Genomic DNA, 20,076 nt, shown 5'->3' on the forward strand with positions numbered 1-20,076 from the left:
GAAAGGAAACAAACTTACACTTGCCAGTGGCAAAAGGCAGTGAAAGTGAACAGGAAAATGCACATCCGTGGTGGACTTTTGTGTAAGCGAAATCGTGCATGTCACCATATGTGGAGTTGGTGTCTGGATACGAGTGGCCAGACGTGGGTGAAGAAGGAGCTAGAAAAGGAGGAGCCTGCTGGCCCGGATTTCTCTTCCCATAAACGATGTCCATATGCAGACAGATACAGGCCGATGATAGTGGCAGAAGAAGGAGAATGGCCGAGAGTGGCCGAGGTGGGAAGATGATCCCATCCACTGAAGCCCAAATTCCATTACGAAAGGTGATAATTGGTGATAATTATACCGAGTCGATGGACGTTGGTGATGGTCGGAGTTTGCCGTATCAAATGAGGTCATCCGCGGGGCAAAGCAGCTTGGACATTGGCCATTGGTCATTGGCCAGGCTGACGATACTAAGTCACGTGAAAGGCTCCCATCTAAAACCACTCGCTAGGTACCTAGCACTACCTAGGTAGGCGGGTGGTAGGCGAATGGTAGGTACCTAGTTAGGTACAAAGGTAATCAGATACATCGATACAGTACATGCCGGCGGACATTCCACCCGTCCTTCAACATCCATTCCCATGGGCTCTCTAGAAGTACAACAATCCAATACAGACAGCCTCCTCCATGGTTTGGACACATCCTTGGATATGTCACACACAGCCCACTCTGACCATTTCCCTCCCATCATACCTGGTACATTTTTGGCATCACGCCTTGGCCTAGTCAAACAAATGGAGATGAGGTGAGTTGAACGTTCCCTCAGCCATGTCACCATCTTCTCCGGAACGAGCCCTGCCAAGCCAGACTCCGGCTTGGAACTCGTATCCCATCATTGGTTCCCACCTCCCCTCCTAAATGGGATTCATAACTTCACAGGATCGCCTTGTGCAATGGTTTCGATGATCCCCAGCCATTCTTGTGAGCTCACCCTTCCCATGTCGGCCTTCAAAACTGCCCGTTCCAACACCCTCTCAACGATACCGAATCTGGGTACTCTTGAACCTTGTTCTCCGTTCCTGGCGTAATTCAGGACCATCCAGCCTTGGGTAGCCATTGCCTGCCGCTGGAATACCGAGCCGGGGTACACCAGCAGCTGCCCTGTCGCCGCAACCAGTAACGTGATTGCCGTGGAGAAGACGTCCGAAGCAGGTGTGGCCGTCGACGTGGGATCGCGGAGGACTTTGGAGTTGAGAAGTTCGGGGGCAGTATACTCTCTCGTGACGGCCGAGAGCGTGTTCGCCGTGGTATCTTCGGTGTCCCGCCGTTGGGCTGACGAAAAGTCGGCGAAGATAGGCTGAAAGGAAACGTCGACTCCTGATCCTTGGACGTGTTTCAGGAGGAGATTGCCGGGTTTGATGTCGCCGTGAACGACTCGTGCATCATTGTGGAGCCACACCAGGGCCGAAATGAGTTGCCGTGCCAGATGAAACCATTTCGCATCACTGCCGAGGACAGGGTCTGCCATGGTCCAAGTCGACCGATTTTGGGCAGCAACAGCTGCGCATTGCCGGATATGGTCCTCGAGACTGAATGGAATGGCTTCGAGGACCAACGAGGTTTCGTCGACGGTGCCGTAGAAGGGAACGACGTATTCGTCGCTACTAGGGATGGTTTGGAGGTAGGTGAGGATGTTGGCCTCACTCTTCAGAATGGAAATGGCGTCTCGGCGGGCTGGTTTTTTGACTGCCACAAGGACCGGGAGGGCAAATGCTGGGGAGAGCGGCGGTGTCAAGGAACCCGAGACAGTTCGCTGTTTGGGGTGGGTGGTAGCTTTGTAGACAGTGCTCCAGGCGCCGGACCCAAAGACCGCATCTCGACCACACTCATCCTTGAGGATCTCAACATCAAAAGGACACTCGGTGACATTTGTCTCAGTCAACACGCTCTGGCTGCCAACATCCGTTTGGATGGGATCTAGTCGGGCGTCCTTCAACTTCAACGTAGGGCCCGGAGGAGATTGCGTGACTGCAGCGGAAATGGGCGTCGTAAGTTCTAAGATGTTGGAAGAAGATCGACTTTGCCGTGGGGAAGTGGGCGGAGTCAGGATCGAGGCGTTGGCATAGGTGTTTTGCTGCTTGGATTCGGCGTTTGGCGAGGTGTTTGGAGTGGTCGGAGGCGTACTCATGGTCCGGTGAAGCGGAGAGGGTCGTTGAGCAATAGCCATGTCACCCTCTAATCGGTTTGTTCAGACCTTGGACCGGCTGCGGTGATGTTGTCGCGTGGACGTGTGTTGGTCAAAGATCTAGGGATGGGGATAGAGAGGTCTTGACGAGGGTCATTTTGACTCAAGAGACGTGGAAAAGAAGGAGAAAAGATAACTATTGATACAGTGACGAATGTGCGACCAGGAGAATAGGGAGGGTTCCAGGGTCTTGGTTCAGGCAGAAGTTAAATGTCCATTTTGTGATAGGGTTGCGGATGTCCAGGCTCGGGTAAATGGTGTGAGGCTCAAGAGACCTGAGCACCGGAGATTCGTGGCTGATTGGATAGAGGCGAAGGATAGAAATGCGCAGGAAACAGAACAAACCAAAGCAAAGGCTGGGGATAATGGTTGATAAGATATGGACCAACGAGCAATTGCGGGAGGGCTTTTACGAAGATGGCAAAAGATAAAGGGTGAAGGAGAATCTGGGGAAATAGATTTCGAGGGGTTTGCGAAAAGGGTTTGAACTTTGAGGAACAGAGACAGCGAGGGGAGTTGCGGGTCGAGGCGGAAAAAGGCCAACAAGGAAAGCGAAAACAGGGAAGCGGACGATAGGATGGGAGGGAGGCATGATGCTAGCGGGTGGATGGTCTGGAGTATCAAGTGGCAATCTCCAGCAGCGCCAGGAACAGCAGTCGATAGATAGAAACTCTTTTTGCTGGTGCTATCTTGTGCTACAGTGACATCAACGGGTGAAGAGGAAGAGAGAGAAAAAAACCTTGAAATAAGCATCCACTGGGCCGCTGCATCTTCCGCCTACCAGCGAGACCAACATTGGCCCATTGGGTGGCATTGGCACTACTCACACTCGTCGATGGAGAACGTGGGGCGGGATACAGTGTCATTGGACCGAGATACGAAAGGAACAAAGAGCTAAAAAGGGGCGGCTAGACGCCCAGCCGGTGATGGCTTAAATGCTCAGATACTAAGATGCCAGATCCCCAGCCTCCTCCTCAAACGGGCAATACGGAGTACCTCACTACCTTGGTAATTACCTCGCATGCTTTGTAGGAACACGGATTGAAGGCTCCGTCCACCTTGGATATAGATACATCTATAGATAGATCTCGAGGCTCGCACACTGCTATACTTGCAGCACCGGCACCACCCCCGTCCACTCCCCTCGCCCGCGCTCCTCCCAGTATCCTTCCTTGCCCGTCTTCAGCCTCCACACCACCTCGTCGCCCAGTTCCACCTTGGAGAACCATCTCGGCTTCCACTCCTCGCCCTTCTCCTCCATTTCCCTTCTCCGTGCCCGCTGTGCTTCCTCGAGCTGGTTCTTCAAGTGCTCCGCCTTCTCGTGCTCTCCATTCTCCAGTGCGGTTTGGTCCGGACGGAGGCGACTGTCCGTCGCCGCCACCTTCCCCAGTTCCACCGCTGTCAGCTCATTCAGCTGAGCAGCAAAGAGCGTCATGCCATAATGCTTCGGCGCGTTCTCCACCAGCGGACCGGCCGACCAGATGGTTGGCCGTTGGCCTAGTTTACCGGGCTCTTTCAATTGCAATGAGTTGGTCCACGTCCCGCTCAGGCCCATCGACAGTTCTTGACCTTGTGCGTCGATGGTTTGCACCTCGACTTCTTCGCTGCGACCCGAAAACATGCCTTTGGCCTTGAACGACACCACCGCCTTGTGACCTGCCGACTCGTTGTAGATGGTCATGGTTCCCGTAGGCTCCACATATTTCTCGCCCGCGATGATGTTTCGTAGGAAGCACGTCGCCGCCGACCAACTGAATGCTTCCCCCGTGCTGTGGAGCACCAGTCGTGCCTTCCCTTCGTTGATGATCTCGGACGACTTGCCCCAGAATTTCTGCGATGGCAAAGGTGACTGTGTGAACGTCCAATGCTCAGACTCGGCGTGTAGGGCAAGCTGCACAGGACGGTGAGACACTTTCTCCGAAACAAAGCGGAAGCCCCGGTCCTCGCGCACCAGCTCAAACGTCTCACCAAGCATGGGGTTGAATGGTTTGCGGATCGATCGCTCCTTGACCCGCGTGTTCGACAGTGACGAGATGGCAAATGCCGCCACATACATCAGTCGCTCAAAGGCATCGCTGCATCTGACAGCGTTATCCAGCAACTGCGAGTATTCGAGTTGCTCCGCTGCACGCTGCAAGAGGGACAAAGGCTCGTTCGCCGACACGGGCATTGAGATCGTCGAGAGGTCTTTGCCTACGTTCTTCCTAAGAAATCCTATAAGACTCGGCGGCATGACCGTCGGGGCTGCTATGTTGTGCCGTCGAGGGACCGGATCTAATGGCAGAGGGGCCAACGATCTTGCTCGAGGAGGAAGATATGAAGACACGCTTCCTGATCTGCGCCTCAGCCCATGAATCGAGTCTTCCCCAACGTCGCTGCTGGTTGCGGAGCCGTCGTCTTCCTCGGCCGTTTCAGCCTCATGATCCGTATCGCTGTGAATATCAAGCACATGCCGGTGGTCTTCTGCGTCAAAATACTCCTGCGAGTCGACCGTCTGGAGGCTGAGTCGTGACACCGCAGACTTTGGAGGAGTTGTACGCCGAACCTTGCTTTCAGCCACCAATGTAGAAAACTCACTGACCACCGAGTCTAGATCATGCAATAGTGCTCGGCAATGATCATACATGCTTTCTTCGTGATGCATCACTGGTCGCGACGTGGAAGGCGCCGGGGGAAGAGGAGGAGGCGTCCCATTGCGTAGGATTGGCTCGACCCCGGGCAGCGGCACAGCGAGTTGGGCGGAAACACTGCGCTTGAAGATGTTGGCTTGACTATTAGTCGTACTGACCTTGCGCTTCCAAAAAGGTCGTCTCTCATCCTGCTTGAAGTAATCCTCGCCATTTGGTCCCTCGGTCGGCGTGGTACTGGCAGAAGTCGCTCCCAGCTTCGGGGAAGGCAATGCCACCGGCTGCGCCAACGTATCTAGACACAGTCGCCGCACGGCATCTCTTGTGCCTGAGATTCTGCTGAGCAGAGTCTCCAGCCTCGCCCATTCCTGCTCTTCAAATGCGGACTTTTCGCCGTCGGTGCCATCACCGGTTTCAAGGTGCAGGTTGTCCGCCGGTGTCTTGGCCTCTAACATGAGCCGGGTTGCGGTCTCCAAAGCGTGCTTCCATGACTCAAAATCTGCATCGTTGTTGGCTTTCAGGTGCCAGAGCTCGGCTCCAGAATCGATTGAAATCTCCCGGGTTTTGCTGTTGGCTGAAATGGCGGCCAGAGAGAGGGGAATGGCACCACGTAGGGCCGAAGAGTTGCGGTCGCGGTAGTAGGACAGCGTGGAAGAGGTATAGTCCAAGCAGAAGAACCTCCGCGCATACCCCTGATGCTTCTTTCGCCTCAGTTTCTGCAACACACCCGTATGAATTGAAGTAGGGTCTTCCGCAAGTTTCGTTTCTTCGGCAACTGGTGTAATACTGCCTCCGGCAGACTGGCTAATGGAAACCTGTCTCAGTGAGTCGACGGATTCTTTATCCCTGGCTTTCAGCTTAGGACTTCTCTTGAACAGCTGGGAAGAAGTGCTGGCTATGGCCATCGCCGAAGCCATGGACTGTGGGTGGTACAGTTGCGCGCCAAACTGAATCTGTGGTTGGCACGCGGTAGGATATGTGAGGAGGAAGATTGTCGCCGTCTTCGAGATGTTCTTGGAGAAGGTGTTGTCGAAGACCAAGGCATAGTTCCCTCCCTCGCCGAATCGTACATCGTGTTTTCCCTGGGATACCTTGTCGGCTTCACATTTGCCGATCCATCGTACCACCTTCAGACCAATGCTAGTTAACTTCTCGATCGCAGTGGACTGAGTCTCTGTTTTATCTTTATCTTCATCGACTGGTGCGTTGACGGGAGAAGGAGGAGGTAGGGAGGTAGAGGAAGCGGAATGCAGGTTCGAGAGTGGTCCAGGATGCTTGAACAGGCCGAGATTGATGGATTTCTTGTGAGGCTGAATGGTCCAGGAGATTGTATGCTCTTGTTTGACATTGACCCAGCGCACGAGGTAGTTCTAAGCCTGATATCAGCAATCCAACACATAAGTAGACGCTGAAGAGCGCACCCTGGAATGGACCTCGATCTGCTCGAGGCCTGCCATAGGGAAAGGACAAAGACCGATCGCTCCCTTTCAAAGATTCGCCGACAGACTCTTCAAGTCATGGTCGGATGTGTACTAGCGATAAATCGTCGAGGGTGTAACAATGCTGTCTACTTCGTCGAAGTGCTGCGCTCGCATTCAGGTGTCAAGGGAATGTGTCAATCTGGCTTTTTTCCTGCAACGGTAAGGAAAAGGAGTCTAGCTGCGCTCGTCGGTATTACTTGGTAGGAAGTCTAGATATGAATGGTCGTTGCCATTGAAATCCCGGCGAAGGAGTTTGGCTGTCTTCGGAGCTGGACGTGAGAAGTTGCCGAGAAGACTGATCAGCGGCATTTCCTTAAGGATGAGCATGGCCCGCGCAGGCGGGAGACATCTGACATAAACGCAGCATAACCTGGTGCCATTACCTGGTGCTCCAACTAACAAGGCACCATAATTTGAACCGTCAATCATCATTTCGCATTGCCGGCACGGTGCGGCTTTTGGGGAAAATTCCCAACCAGTCACTCACCACCCAAAGGCTTCCCCAAGCAGTCATGATCAATTCTTGCTATTAACACGTGCGCCAAAAAAGGGGAAGAAGGAAGAATCATCCAACTCCAACACCACGTGGGAAGATCATATTCTCTTCTACTCGAGTCGAGGGATTCCCAAGGCCTTGTCGGCTGCCTATCAGCACTGGTTCTGACCATCCGCATGTGCCTCTTGCGCGGGCACTTCTATCTGGCATCCATTGACATCTTCTTGGTCCGCTTGCTTCGGCCAGAATCCTCTTTGGTTTCCTTCCTGCGCTTGGCGCTTCTGGAACTGCCCCCTTTGGGTCGATATCCTCCATCAGCGTCTCGCTTCCTCTTCCCTCTTAAAGATGCTCCATTCTCCAAGGCAAAGCCGTCTTCGTCATAGTAATCTTGCTCCTGTTTGAGAGCATCTTTGTTTGCCGACCTGCGTGTAGAACTGCGTGATCCCGTGGCTCGAGGCGTCTTCTCTGTACTGGGCTCATTGTCCTGGAGGAACACCTGAGGTTGGTGCTTTCGAAGCCAGTTGTAGACAGACACCGGATTCCTTAGTTGTGTTTCTCGTTCGCGCTCTGTTGTCTTGTCCACGCTTCGACTGCCCAGGCTGTTGGCGACATGTGGCCTGGGATTGGTCACCGTCCCCTCGAGGAATGCATCCAGACCTTGCAGGTATTGCTCTTCTTGTTTCGTCGACAGTAAGCAAGATGCAACATTGCTGGGGTCCATCTTATCAAGTGCATGGCTATGCGTAGGCGCATTTGAGAGCAGTGAAGCATACGACCGACTTGGTGCAAATTCTCGGGTCTTGAGGAGCGCGGCTTCGATTTCTCTGTATCCAGCCAAAGTGACTTCTCCAGCTTGTAATTGTCTCCTAGCCTTTCTCAGATCCAAATGTGCGTCTTCTTCAGAGACAGTTGGCTTCACAGTTTCGTCACCGGGATGGCTCTCACCGGGAGGCCGAAGATCGTAACGTAGTCTTTGGGGCACTTGGGGGCAGGAATTGAGTTCAACAAGCAGCTGAAGGAGCTGGCTGTTCCAAGCGTTAGTGAACGAAAAAATAATGCATCTTGCCTTACTCAGTCTGCTCGGCCAGCCTCAGCGAGATATCCATGATTCTCTGCTCTTCTTTAAACAGGGTGTTGCCTTCCCTCATCTTCTCCTCAAATGTGACCATAATTTTGCGATACTTGCGTCTGCGCAGGCCAGTCAGCACACGATATTGGAAACCGGGTTTCGGCGCAGAAGATACCTGTACGATTTCCTGGACGAGGCAGGTTGATCGGACAAGACTGTGGCTTGCTCGCCTGGGACATGGTTCTCTGTCGGTTCCATCGAGGATATAGTTTTCTTGCCTGTGTAGGTGAGCAGCTACTGGAGGTACGTGATAGGAGTTGCGGCAGACACAATCAAAGAATCGCGGTTGTGAAACAGCCTGATGTTGAGGGATGAGGAGTAAGGGCGCAGTCAGAGTCTAGAGAGAAGAACCGCAGCGCGTTTTGGGTATTAATTTGTGGAGCTCGTCTGCGGAACGAGCTGAGGGTGTGACTTGGGGGAAAGCTCCACCAGGAATTTTTCGATCTCCATTTTTAATTCTCGTTTCGTCTTCGTATTTCAATTTCTGGTCTACGAACAACCTGGGCAAATCCCAAAACAAGACGCTCACCATGAGTACCACAGAGCTAGAAACAGAAACACCTCAGCCCAATACCCGCAAACGCAATGCAGAGGCCGCAGAGATCGAAATAGACGTGGAGGCGCCAGAACCTCCGTCCAAGAAGGCCCTTCGCAAAGCAAAGAAAGCAAAAGTATCTAATGAGAGCACATCGTCCTCAGAAGCAAAGAAGACGAAGCCACCTACCGAAACACAAGATGTCCCTCAAAAAGATTCGACACGCTCTCAACACGGGATTTGGATCGGTAACCTATCTTTTGGCACGACGAAGGACGACCTCATAAGATTTTTGACCTCCGATTTAACGAATGTGATCAGCCGAAATCAGATAACCAGGATTCATTTACCCCAAGGTCCGCCAAAATTTGGCAAAGCACAGAACAAAGGGTTTGCATACATCGACTTTTCTGACCAACAATGCATCGACATGGCGCTCACGCTGAGCGAATCTCTTCTGGGCGGCCGCCCGGTGCTAATCAAAAATGCGAAGAATTTTGAGGGCAGACCCGAGCAAAAAAGAGACCATGCTGAGAAGCAATCCCGGCCTCCAAGCAAGAGAATCTTTGTTGGCAACCTGGATTTCACCACCACGGTGGAGGATCTGGAAGCGCACTTTGGAGTATGTGGACCGGTCGTCCATACGCACATGGCTACGTTTGAAGATTCAGGAAAGTGTAAAGGATTTGCGTGGATTGATTTCGAACAGCTAGAATCTGCAGAGAAGGCTATGCGAGGCTGGGTTGAGCGAAGAGATAGTGCCGGGAACTCGCCTGTTGAGTCGAAATCGTCAAAGAGCAAAATTTTGCTGCACAGACTTCACGGTCGCAAGCTCAGGATGGAGTACGCTGAAGACAAGGCGACTCGGTATGAGAAGAGGTTTGGAAAATCGGCGAAAAAGACGGCAACAGGAGAGGGAGATTCGAGGGAAGATAGCGGGATCATGGAGGTTGACAACGGAGAAGAGAAGACCGAATCCATGTACGACAACAAGAAGATGAATCCCAGCAAGGCTCAAGGGAAATATTCAGAAGAGACGGTGCAGAGACTGACGGGCGCAATCATTGAAAGTAAAGGCCAGCGAACAGTCTTTGAATAGATGCCGTGGCTACTGCATAGATGTATACCTAGGTACCATTACTATCTACCAGGTAGGTACCTAGGTAGGTCTGCATGTATCATCCGATCATTTACGGGCCACGAGATACAAGGAGTGACTTGAGCCCAACGGGCAAACTGGCAAACTGGCAGCGGGCCGGTGTTCATGCCTGGGGGGATTGTCTAGGCGTGCTAGGCCCCAGGCAGTTAGGCCCCTTTCTAGGCTACTACTCGGGTAGGTTGGCTCTTGCCATGACGAAAATCTGGGGCAGCGGCCGCATCGAGTTTAGTAGCTGTGCCACAGTTGGCTTCATTTCTCGCCTCCAGTCAAAAGACATTTTTGCTGGTGAGTGCAAGGGCATCTTGTGCCTCTTCGATCGCGCACTGATTCTATTATCACCGGTCTGAAACATCAGAGACCTCAAACCCCGACTTCCTCTATCTGGCTCTGAATCTTTCCTTTTCATCCGCGCAACCTCGAGATGGGTGTTATGATCTTATAAATGGTCTTTGCCCAATAGAGTTCCGTCGTCCTACCTCCATCGAGTCGAGACTTGAGTGCTCGACAACCGAGAATGATTCATTCTCAACTCTCCTAGATTCCATTTACGTCGCGTCGAATCGCTCCAGTCCAAGACTTGCAAGTCGGATCGGGATCACTACAAACATGCCCGCGCCCCGACGGAAAAATCTGCTCGCAAGCAGACGGCGGCGACAAGACGAAGGAGAGGAAGAAGGATCTATCCTCGGCGATTTTGAGGATGACTCCCTGAGTGAGGGCTCCGCAGTCACTAATGGTGAGGAGGAAGGAGAATTCGAAGGAAGTGAGTCTAGTGGAGACGAGCGAGACCAGGTGCAGGCAACTACAACTGGTGCAACGGCGCGAGGTCAAAGTGGCCGTGCTGCTGTGATATCTCAGGATGATTCCACAAAGCCTAAGAGTGTCTTTGCGCCCTCGGCGGATACCGAAGCCATGTTGCATGGGTTGAGTCAAGCTCAGCAGTCGCAAGAGATGGAACGGCTGCAATTTGACAATCTGCCTGATTCGATGGATTCTGGTGCTGTTGAAGCTGTTGAAGCTTTTGCTGCTCCTCCGAAAGCTTCTAGGCAGGAGACTATAGCACAGCGCGCTCGCAGGGAGCATCAAGAGTACGTCCGCCAGAGGAATGCAAATCCCGCATTCGTACCTACCAGGGGCGGGTTCTTCCTTCATGATGACCGGAACTCGTCCTCCATCGGGCTGAACACCAGACCTCTTGGACGAGGTAGGGGTCGGGCATATGGGCCTGCAATGAGCACAGGGTAAGTGGTACAAATGATTCGTTTGATACCTTTACTGACTTGTGTAGACGGGGAATTGGTTTCAACGAACCGACAGACAAGCCTTGGGCGCACGATCTCCATGAGCTGCACGAGAACAAGATGAAACCAGCGCAGCAAGAAACCAGACCAATTCCTGTGGTGGCCGAAACTGAGAAGGACCAGAACAAAGTCAAAGCCACTTCAACAGCTCCGAACAGATCCTTTTCGTTCACGTCCATTCTGGGTAATGTCAATGTCCAAATATCACTCCCAGGCATGGCCGAGAAAACAAAGGTGCCAAATGTCGTTAAAAAGCATCACGTTTTGCTTCCGCAGCATCGTCCTCCATTGAGGAGGGACAAGCCCGTGCGCGTCTCAATCCCAGATGCAGCACCACGGTACATCTTTCCTAGCGCAGACCGGTCCTTCATCTTCATTCCGCGGGCTCTGCGTCCCAACCAGCCGGGATATACACGCGGCCGTGGTAGAGGCAGCTTCCACGGCAGCCGCAGACCGAGTATATATGGGGGAGGCTATACTCCGAGTGTTGCTATGAGTCGGAAATCTTCCATGGGGGCATCCACCATGCGAGAAGGCATCAAATCACCTACCGACTCGGTGATCTCTCGCCCAGCGGCAACCGGCAATGAGAGCAGTCGGCCTGTGGTCCGCATGCCGTCCGGGGCGCCTACGCCATCTCTGTCGAGGACTGGGCTGCCGATAATGAACGGCCACGTCCCCATGAATGCCGCACCGACACAAATGCACGCGCCTGCGATGTATGGCAGCCACTCTGCAGCCATTCCCATGCACCAACCGCGCCCCCAGAAAACAGTCTCCGTGGCACATATCGAATCGCCGGCCGCCTTCCATTTCAAAGCTCCTCAACAGCAGCAAGAAATACCGTTTCACCAACAAGTACCCGCCCAGGTCTCCAACTTTTATCTGGAAGACAAGACTGCCGCTCAACCTGGCCAACCGACAATGTCTGGAATGGCCGGAGTGGCGCCTCTCTCGCAGATACCTGAAGGAGCGGTCTTCGCGCCAGGCTTTCAGCCATACCCAGTCATGGGCGCCGCTCCGTATTTCGGGGCACCTTACAGCAATGGAGCCGTCTTCTACCCACCCGTTCCAGGAACCAGCTCTTTTGGAGTTCCAATGGCAGGCCCAGCACTGGCACCCAGCTTTGTTCCCGGTTCGCAATCGCACCCGATAAACTATCTGCCTGCCACAGGACCTACGGAAAGCAGCACGCTGGCGCATGAGTCGAACGGCATGGTCTACTACTACAACCCGACAATGTTCACTCCTGGCGCTCAGAGTGGAATGCAGCAATTCCCCATGGCTCCCAACGGAAACATGATGCCACTGGGCAACGGGATGCCGTCCCAGGCTCCCTATTACTACTCTTCTGCCCCCACTGGCATGTTCTACCCAGCGCAGTCTGGTTGATCAATGGTCTATGGGTGCTCTATTTCTTCTTTGATTGATTTGCTCGTATTTTGATCCTTTTGTTCCCTTTTCAGCGGGCTATGGAGTTCGGAGCACGCATGCATTTAGGGGAGGGGAACTGGTTTCGTCAGATTTTAAAGGATCATCCAAAACCCCGGGGACTTTTTCTCCTTTGTTTCCTTCCATCATGGCTTCGAGATATCCTTGATCATATTCTTCATGTACATTATATCTCGCGGTTAAAAGGAGAACTTGTTGATGAATGTTAGAGTTCTTGAGCTGGTGAGCTTATGGTCACAGAAGGAAAGGCAAAAGGCAAAAGCTCGAAGGCTTTGTCAGGGTCCACTTGTCGATTTAGTCGCACTGGTGGAGCAGATTTTCAAAGATTCATTAGGACGAGGCTGCCACCGGTTGAGCTGAAGGAGGTCGAGGCTCACCTCGTGTCTTGTGGGTCGACGAAAGGGTAGTTTCGGCGCCGGGAAGCAGGGTTTCTTTTGCTAGGCAGAATGAAAAAAGGCTTTCATGCTCAGGCTGATAGGGTGTGGCTTCGTATCAGACAAAGGCAACGGTTTCTGAACCTTTGCCGAGAGTTGTGGCGAGGCCTGGGACTGTACTAGCAAAAGTAGATGCAGAGCAAGTATGTAACTAACCGGTGTGGAATGTTGACTCTGTGCGAGAAAGTTGGTCCGCGAATCGCGGAGGTGAGCCGGGTATCCGTGATGCTTGGTGATGTTTGGTGAGGTTTGGGCAATGAATTTTGATTTGGTGGGCGAGGGTGGTGAGGGTGCTGCCTGTCCAGTCACCCACCAGTGGCATCACGTGCGGCTAGTCAAGGCGGTGGAGTGAGAGGTGCAGTGAGAAGCCGAGAGCCTGAGGTCGAGGTCTCTTGCTTGCCAGTAGTGAAGTCCTAGTGAGTGCTTGCTCTTCCCCGCCTGCCCGCCTCCCGCCATGCACCCATACACCCATTGCCTCAGCCAGGCTGCGAGCTTTCCACTTGCACCCGTCATCTCTCGACGGCCTGCGTATGTTTGACCACCATACACGACCTCTACCTCCCACCCACCTCTTCGACCTTCCTTGCGTCCTCATCGTAAACCTCTCTTGTGTCTCCTCCAACACATAGGAGATAGACTCTATTCATGTCCGCTACTTGTTGAGGTGTCTGTTTACCCTAGTCTGACCGACTCTTTGCAACAACCTGCCCGCAGGGTGCTACGGTCAAACCTACCTAACACCGCCTAATCCACCAATTCCTTTATCAACCATCATGGCTACACCTCATCCTCACATAGGGCCCGTTGGTCCCGACACCCTTATCACGGTCAAGGTCATCATCGACGGGACAAATAGAAGATTCAAACTCGCTCTGCGGGATCTCGGTGCCAACGTGCTTCCACAAAAGGTGCGTAGATCTGTCGGTGTCAGCCTGGGACTTGGATCTCCCTCGGCTTTCACTTAGCCCTGCTTTGGGCCTGGATGTTCCACTGAAGAGAGAGCTAATTCTTCTCCGTGTCTGCAGCTCCGTTCCCTGCTCGCCATTCCGCCGGAGCAAGACGTTCGATTTGACCGGTTCTCTGATTCTCAGGCCAGGTACATCACCCTTGATAGCAACGATCCGGCCATCTACAAGCAGCTCTATCGGGCGGCGAAAGCGAAGCTCAAGCTACGTTTGAGGGCTACCGTTGAGGGGAAGCCTGCAAGAGACGGCCTCGTCCAAGACGTCGACATGGCCCAGAGCAAGTTCGCTGTAAAGGACGGTGCCGATTCCCAGGCTGAGCCGAGGAACAACTTCCTTGAGACTGTTCTGTCCCAACCACTGGGCAACAGTGTAGCACCCTCCTTCAAGGCCTTTCAAAAGACCTGCCAATTCTCTCCCAAGTGTGCCATCCCAGGAGCCTTTGATGTCGACGTCAACACCTCAAGCATGGACCAGGCCGCTGTCAATGGTACTCAGGGTAATCAAAGCGACATGTTCAGTCTGCCCACTCTTCCTACCATGAATGACTTCCCTGCCACCTCTTACACAATCGACTGCAACCGCTGTGGTCAGTCTGTTTTGAACGAACACTACCACTGCGGCATATGCGAAGGCGGTGACTTTGATCTCTGCAAGGCTTGCGTTGACGCTGGAGTCACTTGTGACGGGGACGAGCACTGGTTGCTTAAGCGAACCGTTCGTAATGGAATGGTCATTCCCAGCACTACCGAGACGCTGGCTCCCAAGAAATTGTCCAAGGCCGCCGCAGATTCCTCCAGCGAGTTGACCACACCCATCAGCCCGGAGCGCGATGATACAGAACTCACCTGCAATTCATGTATTTTCCGTAGGTGCAAGCACAAACAGACAATCGCATCAGGCACTAACGAACTCCTAGGATTGTCGGCCGGTGAATGTGTCACTTGCCAGGAATGTCCCGATTATGACCTTTGCTTGTCCTGTTTTCAGGACGGTCAACACGGGCATGACCCATCTCATACCTTTGAGGCACGAGACTCCGATAAAGTGAAGTACAATCTGGACATCCAAACTCTGTGCCGCCCGGGACGTGGTGTTCGCCATGACGCCATTTGTGATGGCTGTGAACAGGTAACTCAACTTCTATCACTCCCATTGACCAATCTGACTCTCGTTGCAGGCCATCTATGGTGTCCGACACAAATGTCTGTCTTGCCCAGACTTCGACTATTGCTCCGCTTGCATTGGTATTGCGAGTGCGAAACACCCCTTCCACCGTTTCGTGCCTATCTACGTGCCTATCAAGACCCTGCGCACTACAAAGCCACCTCATCGTGGCATTTATTGTGACGGCCCACTTTGCACTTCCTACAAGCGGTACATCACCGGTGATCGATACAAGTGTGCTGTCTGTAACGATACCGACTTCTGTGCAAACTGCGAGGCTTTGCCTAACAATGGACATAATCCGTCTCATCCTCTGATCAAGATCAAGCTTCCCCTGCGGCACGTCTCGATTACGACTCAACAAGAGAATGAGAATGGCCAAAAGGTTGCTCAGTTGGGTGATCGACCAACAGCTAAGAATGCGGCTACTGAGACCACTCAATCTACCTCAGCCAATGCTGCGACTCAAGTCCAGACTGTTGCCGAGGTGGATCCTGTTGAGACCACTCCAATGGTTGAAGTTGCTAAGGCGAATGATGCCACCTCTGTGAAGCCCATCGCGAGCGATCTTCAGGCGTGGTACGTTACGGATTCGACCCCGGACGGCACGAAAGTTGCTCCCAACCATTTTGTTTCTCAATCCTGGACATTGCGCAACCCAGGCCCTGACGCCTGGCCAGCCGGCTGTGCCGTCTACTACATTGGGGGTGATGATATGCGTAATCTCGATATCCTTCATCCATCCAGCATAAGCGCGATGACAATGGCCAACCGCAGCAACGTCTGGGCGGCACCTGTCGAGCCCGGCGAGACGGCTCGCTTTACTGTCCTCCTGAAGTCACCGGCTCGGGAAGGACGGGCCATTTCTTACTGGCGTCTCAAGACACCAGGCGGCGTTCCATTTGGCCACAAGCTGTGGGTTGACATTGAGGTTCGTTCGACTCTTGTTGAGTTGCCTATCCGCTCGCATATCTTGCCTCTTGCCCCTGTGACGGCGAAATCAGTCAGCGAGCAAGGCGAGGCGGACGACCAGTCGCAGACAAGCTCGACCATGATCTTCCCTAAGCTCGAGAAGGAATCGCCCGTCTCCAGCGTGCATGATGTTCGTGAAACACAGGTCGAAGAAGCTCCAGTGGCCGTGATGGAACCAACCATTAAGGCAGACGAACACGAACTTCTCGAGGACGTTGAGAGCCTCGAGCTCGAGGAGTCGGACAGTGATGGCGAAGGATTTCTGACAGATGAGGAGTACGATATTCTGGACGCCAGCGACGAGGATTTGTTGATGGGGGGACCAACACACGTGGGCAAGTGAACAAACAGGCATAGGACAGTGGTGCCAACAAAGTTGTACGGAGTGTACACCGGGCTAGGGCAATGATAGTGGGATGCACAACGTGGAAGCTACGCCTGGGGTCGGCACAGAATGAAAGGAAAACAACACATCACGGAGGAATATGCGCGCCGGATCAGGGGGCTTTTTTGGATCAAGCTGAATTGGGGCGTGAGTGAGGGAGTGTTTGCGGGGATTGTCAAAGTACTTCGATCTTTTCTCTTTCCTTTTAGTGATCAAGCAGAATTATCACAGCCACCCACAGCCCTCTCCGACTTTGGCTTGGAATCTGTACCTAGGTAGGTACCTACTAGGTAGTAGCGATACCTGTGTTATCTGAGCCCCATCGTATTCTAAAGCTGCACGAGGTGGATGCAAAGAACAGAGTACGTCCTTGCCCAAGGGCGCGAGGAATGCTTCAGTATGCCCTATTGAAGTGGCACGACGCGAGGAGCGAGACGTTATGCGGTATGTGTCACGGGAATTGGCCGCAAGAATGATCACTGCGAATCAAGCAGATGAGCCGTGTCGTCATAGCAAGAATGAAGAAGGGAATCAGGGTGTATTACTCTACATTGTGGGGGTGTGGCTAAGGTAGTTCATAGGTACTTACAGTAGGGTAGTTGCAGAGGGCGAGTGGACGGTGCAGTGGTTGTAAATTGTAATGCAATGATCGGCCGAGGGGCGCCTGGGGGAGGGGCTTCGGGGGATCGCGGGTTAAACCGGAGTGGGCAGTGTCACTCGTCAGTGGCTGACACTGCACCGGACAGCAACACCTGTCTAGTAGGCCTACCGAACATTGGGTGCCTACTACTAGCTACCTAGGTACCTAGGTAGCGAGGTAGGTACCTCATAGGCAGGCTTGCTGGCATGTGCTGGCAAGGTCCTCTTGTCCAGGTCGCCAGGTCACCCGCCTCGCCGCTACGCACTGCACTCTCCAGATCGCCGTGGCTCGCCAAGGTTGGGGGGAGCCCTTGGTCCAGTCCCGTGTCAAAACTCCTCCACATTCTGTTGTTGTCACCGCTTCTCAGACCTGCGCTGTCCCATTATTTAACATCTGTTTTCTGCCTGACCTTCCCCTCGAGGACCTTTTCGACCACCCTATTGTCCTTTCACCCATTCTAATAAGCGGCGTGGAATTCCTCCCACATGGAAATTCAACGACTCCCTCCTCATCATCTGTCCAAATACCGAGCCTCGAGACCTAAAGGGTGACAACGCCCAAAAACCCCGACCCTTCGCGGCCGTTTGCAATCATATCCGAGCGAGCAGATCTCCATAATCGGGTTCCCCCTACAAGAGCCATAATATACACTTTATTTTTTTCTACTAGAATCAGCCTCAGAGAGCGTGTGCAAAGATGCATGAAGACTTGCGCCGCAGGGCCCTCGAGAGCGGCAAGACCGTCTCCAACAAGGCCAAATCCAAGCAGTCATCAAGAGGGAGTTCGCGCGGCAATTCGGCGCCCAATTCGCGAAGTGCCTCTCGCATCCAGAGCAGAGACGTCTCGGACGACGAGGATTTAGACAAGGGCAATCTCAGTGATGACACGACCCAGAGGTGAGTTTGATGATGACCATTACTCGCCACGACTTGTCGTATCGTTAGAGGGTGGGCGAGCTGACACCGGTGTTGTCGTACAGTATTAATTCGATCGATGCTCTCCTCGAAACCGACGACATCAATGAGCAGACTTCGGACGCCGCTCGACAGGAGTTGAACGACGTTATCGCGGAACTGCTCGATCGGAAAGGGAGCAGCAACAAGAGCAGGGAAGATGCGCTGACTACATATGTCAAATGCTTGACCTCGCACTATCTGGCCGAGGTCCTCTACGGCCGCGTTGAAGACCTCTTGGGCGCGTTCAGCCGAAGCATCAAGGCAGAAACGAGCGAGAAAGAAACGACTTTGGCCTTGAGGGCCATGGCACTTACTGCCATCACGTTCGCCGATGGCAGCCTTTACGACACGGTCGCGGCGTCCTTGAAACGGTCCATCTCCGATTCTCAGTCCACTTCGGTCAAGGCTGCGGCAATCTATGCCATCGGGATCTGCATTTCGTTCGGTGGCGCGGGAGAAGAAGAGATCCTGGACGTCATGACTTTTTTATTGGAGATTGCGTCGAGTGACGGGGCGTTTGTTGATGCAGACGACAGTGCCGAAGTTGTCACCGCCGCCTTAAACACGTACGGCTTCCTGGCCACTCAAGTGGAAGATCTCGAGCAGGAGTCGGAGGATGCGGTTGCGACATTCCTCGACCAGCTTGATGCAGACGACGCCAAAGTCCAAGTATCGGCGGGCGAGAACATTGCTTTACTGTACGAGAAAAGCTACACGCCGCGCGAGGAAGACGATGAGTCGTCGGAGGAGGACGAGGAGATACCTGAAGACGAACTGCCCCATGACCGGCCTCACATGCGGTCCTACCTGGTCAAACGGTACAACCCGTACCACAACACGCACGAGGTGCTGGAAAAGGTGACGGCACTCTCGTCGCTCAGTACCAAGTCGATGAATCGACGAGACAAGAAGTCACTGCACCAATCGTTCGCCAGCATTGTCCTAACGGTGCAAGACCCCCGACTGGGGCTCCAGTCCAACAACGCCTCCAAGATGGTGGTGCGGGTGCATCGGGAAGGCGAGATGCGAGTGGACAAATGGTGGAAGTTGATGCGGTTGCACGCCATTCGAAGGCTCCTTGGGGGAGGGTTTGTCAATCACTACTTTGAAGGCAACAAACAGGTGTTGGACGCGTTGCCGATGATTATGCGGGGCATTGGAAGTTCCGGCATGCCGAGTCCTCGAAAGATGGGCGGCAACAAGACGCAGAAGGGCAAATACCGCGACGTGCGACGCTTTGTGTCGGCCGACCTGACGGCGACTTGAGTCCGGGGTTTTGGAGAGAGTGGCCCTTCAGAGGGTGGGAGTTGGAGGGAGGGCTCGGTTTTATTTGCGTCTTTCGCCTCTTCATCTTTCAACTTCTCATTTCTTAGAGCATTTCTCACGTACTTGGATATTTTACCACCAGTTAGAGAGAGACAGAGTCAGTGACGAGAATCATGATTGGCAGAATGCCAGCATCTTATGACCCAGTGGATTGGAAGCGTTGTGTCGCGGTGTGGCCCCGTCAGTACGTGCGTGAGCTCGCATAATGACCTCAAATCGAGTAAAAGGCCGAATTATGCGCGGAGGTTTCACATCACCGAGATGTTGGATGCTGCTGACTATCCCAGTAGACGGTCGTGCAAACTGCATGGTGAGCAGACGAGGTACTTCCATGGTGAGCATAGTCGGTGAAGCCAAGTCTGCGGTAGGCGAATACGAGATGCAGCCACCTCGGAGGAGGCTTTTATTCTTATTATTCATCCATTATTGTTCAAGGCCTTGCTGTTTGGGGAGTCGGGGCCCGAGAGTAGCCGCATATTGCTCTTGGGACAGGGACTCGTCGAGGGCTATCGAGGGCTAAAAGGGCTAAAAGGGCCATCAGGGCTGAGGTCGGAAGGCTGAGAGCGCGTACTCGGTCGCCGTACCGAGAGTAATAGGTAGAGGTGTGTAATAATTAGGAGACTGCCCCCAGGTGCACAAGACTTGCAGGAGACAGACTGCACGCCTGACGGTCGCCGCGTCACTCGACTGACTTACGGTGCTCTGACCAGTGAGTACACGATGTACCGAGTATTCCGGACTCGGTGTGAGCACCTTCTGAGATGCGACGGCCTCAAGAGATGTGATGGCTTTTATGCAAGACTTCTGGATGCTGGCGAGTTCCG

At 53.4% G+C, this 20,076-nt stretch overlaps 7 protein-coding genes across 7 annotated transcripts; 4 read left to right on the top strand and 3 right to left on the bottom strand.

Annotated features, from left to right (window-relative positions):
- Window positions 1-910: 910 nt before the first annotated feature.
- Window positions 911-2,173, bottom strand: Z520_00994 (uncharacterized protein; the record flags this gene model as incomplete). Its single annotated transcript, XM_016771512.1, has 1 exon — window positions 911-2,173. The coding sequence occupies one exon, from the start codon at window positions 2,171-2,173 to the stop codon at window positions 911-913; it is 1,263 nt and encodes a 420-aa protein (XP_016636651.1).
- Window positions 2,174-3,335: 1,162 nt separating this feature from the next.
- Z520_00995 (uncharacterized protein) lies at window positions 3,336-6,314 on the bottom strand (the record flags this gene model as incomplete). The annotated part of the gene is made up of 2 exons (XM_016771513.1): window positions 3,336-6,227; window positions 6,279-6,314. 2 exons carry the CDS (start codon window positions 6,312-6,314, stop codon window positions 3,336-3,338), a joined length of 2,928 nt encoding a protein of 975 aa, XP_016636652.1.
- Window positions 6,315-7,033: 719 nt separating this feature from the next.
- Window positions 7,034-8,161, bottom strand: Z520_00996 (uncharacterized protein; the record flags this gene model as incomplete). Its single annotated transcript, XM_016771514.1, has 3 exons — window positions 7,034-7,859; window positions 7,906-8,022; window positions 8,079-8,161. 3 exons carry the CDS (start codon window positions 8,159-8,161, stop codon window positions 7,034-7,036), a joined length of 1,026 nt encoding a protein of 341 aa, XP_016636653.1.
- A 332-nt stretch (window positions 8,162-8,493) lies between these two features.
- Window positions 8,494-9,597, top strand: Z520_00997 (uncharacterized protein; the record flags this gene model as incomplete). Its single annotated transcript, XM_016771515.1, has 1 exon — window positions 8,494-9,597. One exon carries the CDS (start codon window positions 8,494-8,496, stop codon window positions 9,595-9,597), a length of 1,104 nt encoding a protein of 367 aa, XP_016636654.1.
- Window positions 9,598-10,263: 666 nt separating this feature from the next.
- Z520_00998 (uncharacterized protein) lies at window positions 10,264-12,350 on the top strand (the record flags this gene model as incomplete). Its single annotated transcript, XM_016771516.1, has 2 exons — window positions 10,264-10,898; window positions 10,946-12,350. 2 exons carry the CDS (start codon window positions 10,264-10,266, stop codon window positions 12,348-12,350), a joined length of 2,040 nt encoding a protein of 679 aa, XP_016636655.1.
- Window positions 12,351-13,617: 1,267 nt separating this feature from the next.
- Z520_00999 (uncharacterized protein) lies at window positions 13,618-16,288 on the top strand (the record flags this gene model as incomplete). Its single annotated transcript, XM_016771517.1, has 4 exons — window positions 13,618-13,752; window positions 13,870-14,674; window positions 14,726-14,937; window positions 14,987-16,288. The coding sequence occupies 4 exons, from the start codon at window positions 13,618-13,620 to the stop codon at window positions 16,286-16,288; spliced, it is 2,454 nt and encodes an 817-aa protein (XP_016636656.1).
- A 1,378-nt stretch (window positions 16,289-17,666) lies between these two features.
- On the top strand, window positions 17,667-19,192 carry Z520_01000 (uncharacterized protein; the record flags this gene model as incomplete). The annotated part of the gene is made up of 2 exons (XM_016771518.1): window positions 17,667-17,866; window positions 17,950-19,192. 2 exons carry the CDS (start codon window positions 17,667-17,669, stop codon window positions 19,190-19,192), a joined length of 1,443 nt encoding a protein of 480 aa, XP_016636657.1.
- Window positions 19,193-20,076: the final 884 nt, after the last annotated feature.

This window comes from Fonsecaea multimorphosa (assembly GCF_000836435.1).
Source record: "Fonsecaea multimorphosa CBS 102226 unplaced genomic scaffold supercont1.2, whole genome shotgun sequence".
In the NCBI taxonomy this organism is placed as follows: Eukaryota; Fungi; Ascomycota; class Eurotiomycetes; order Chaetothyriales; family Herpotrichiellaceae; genus Fonsecaea; species Fonsecaea multimorphosa.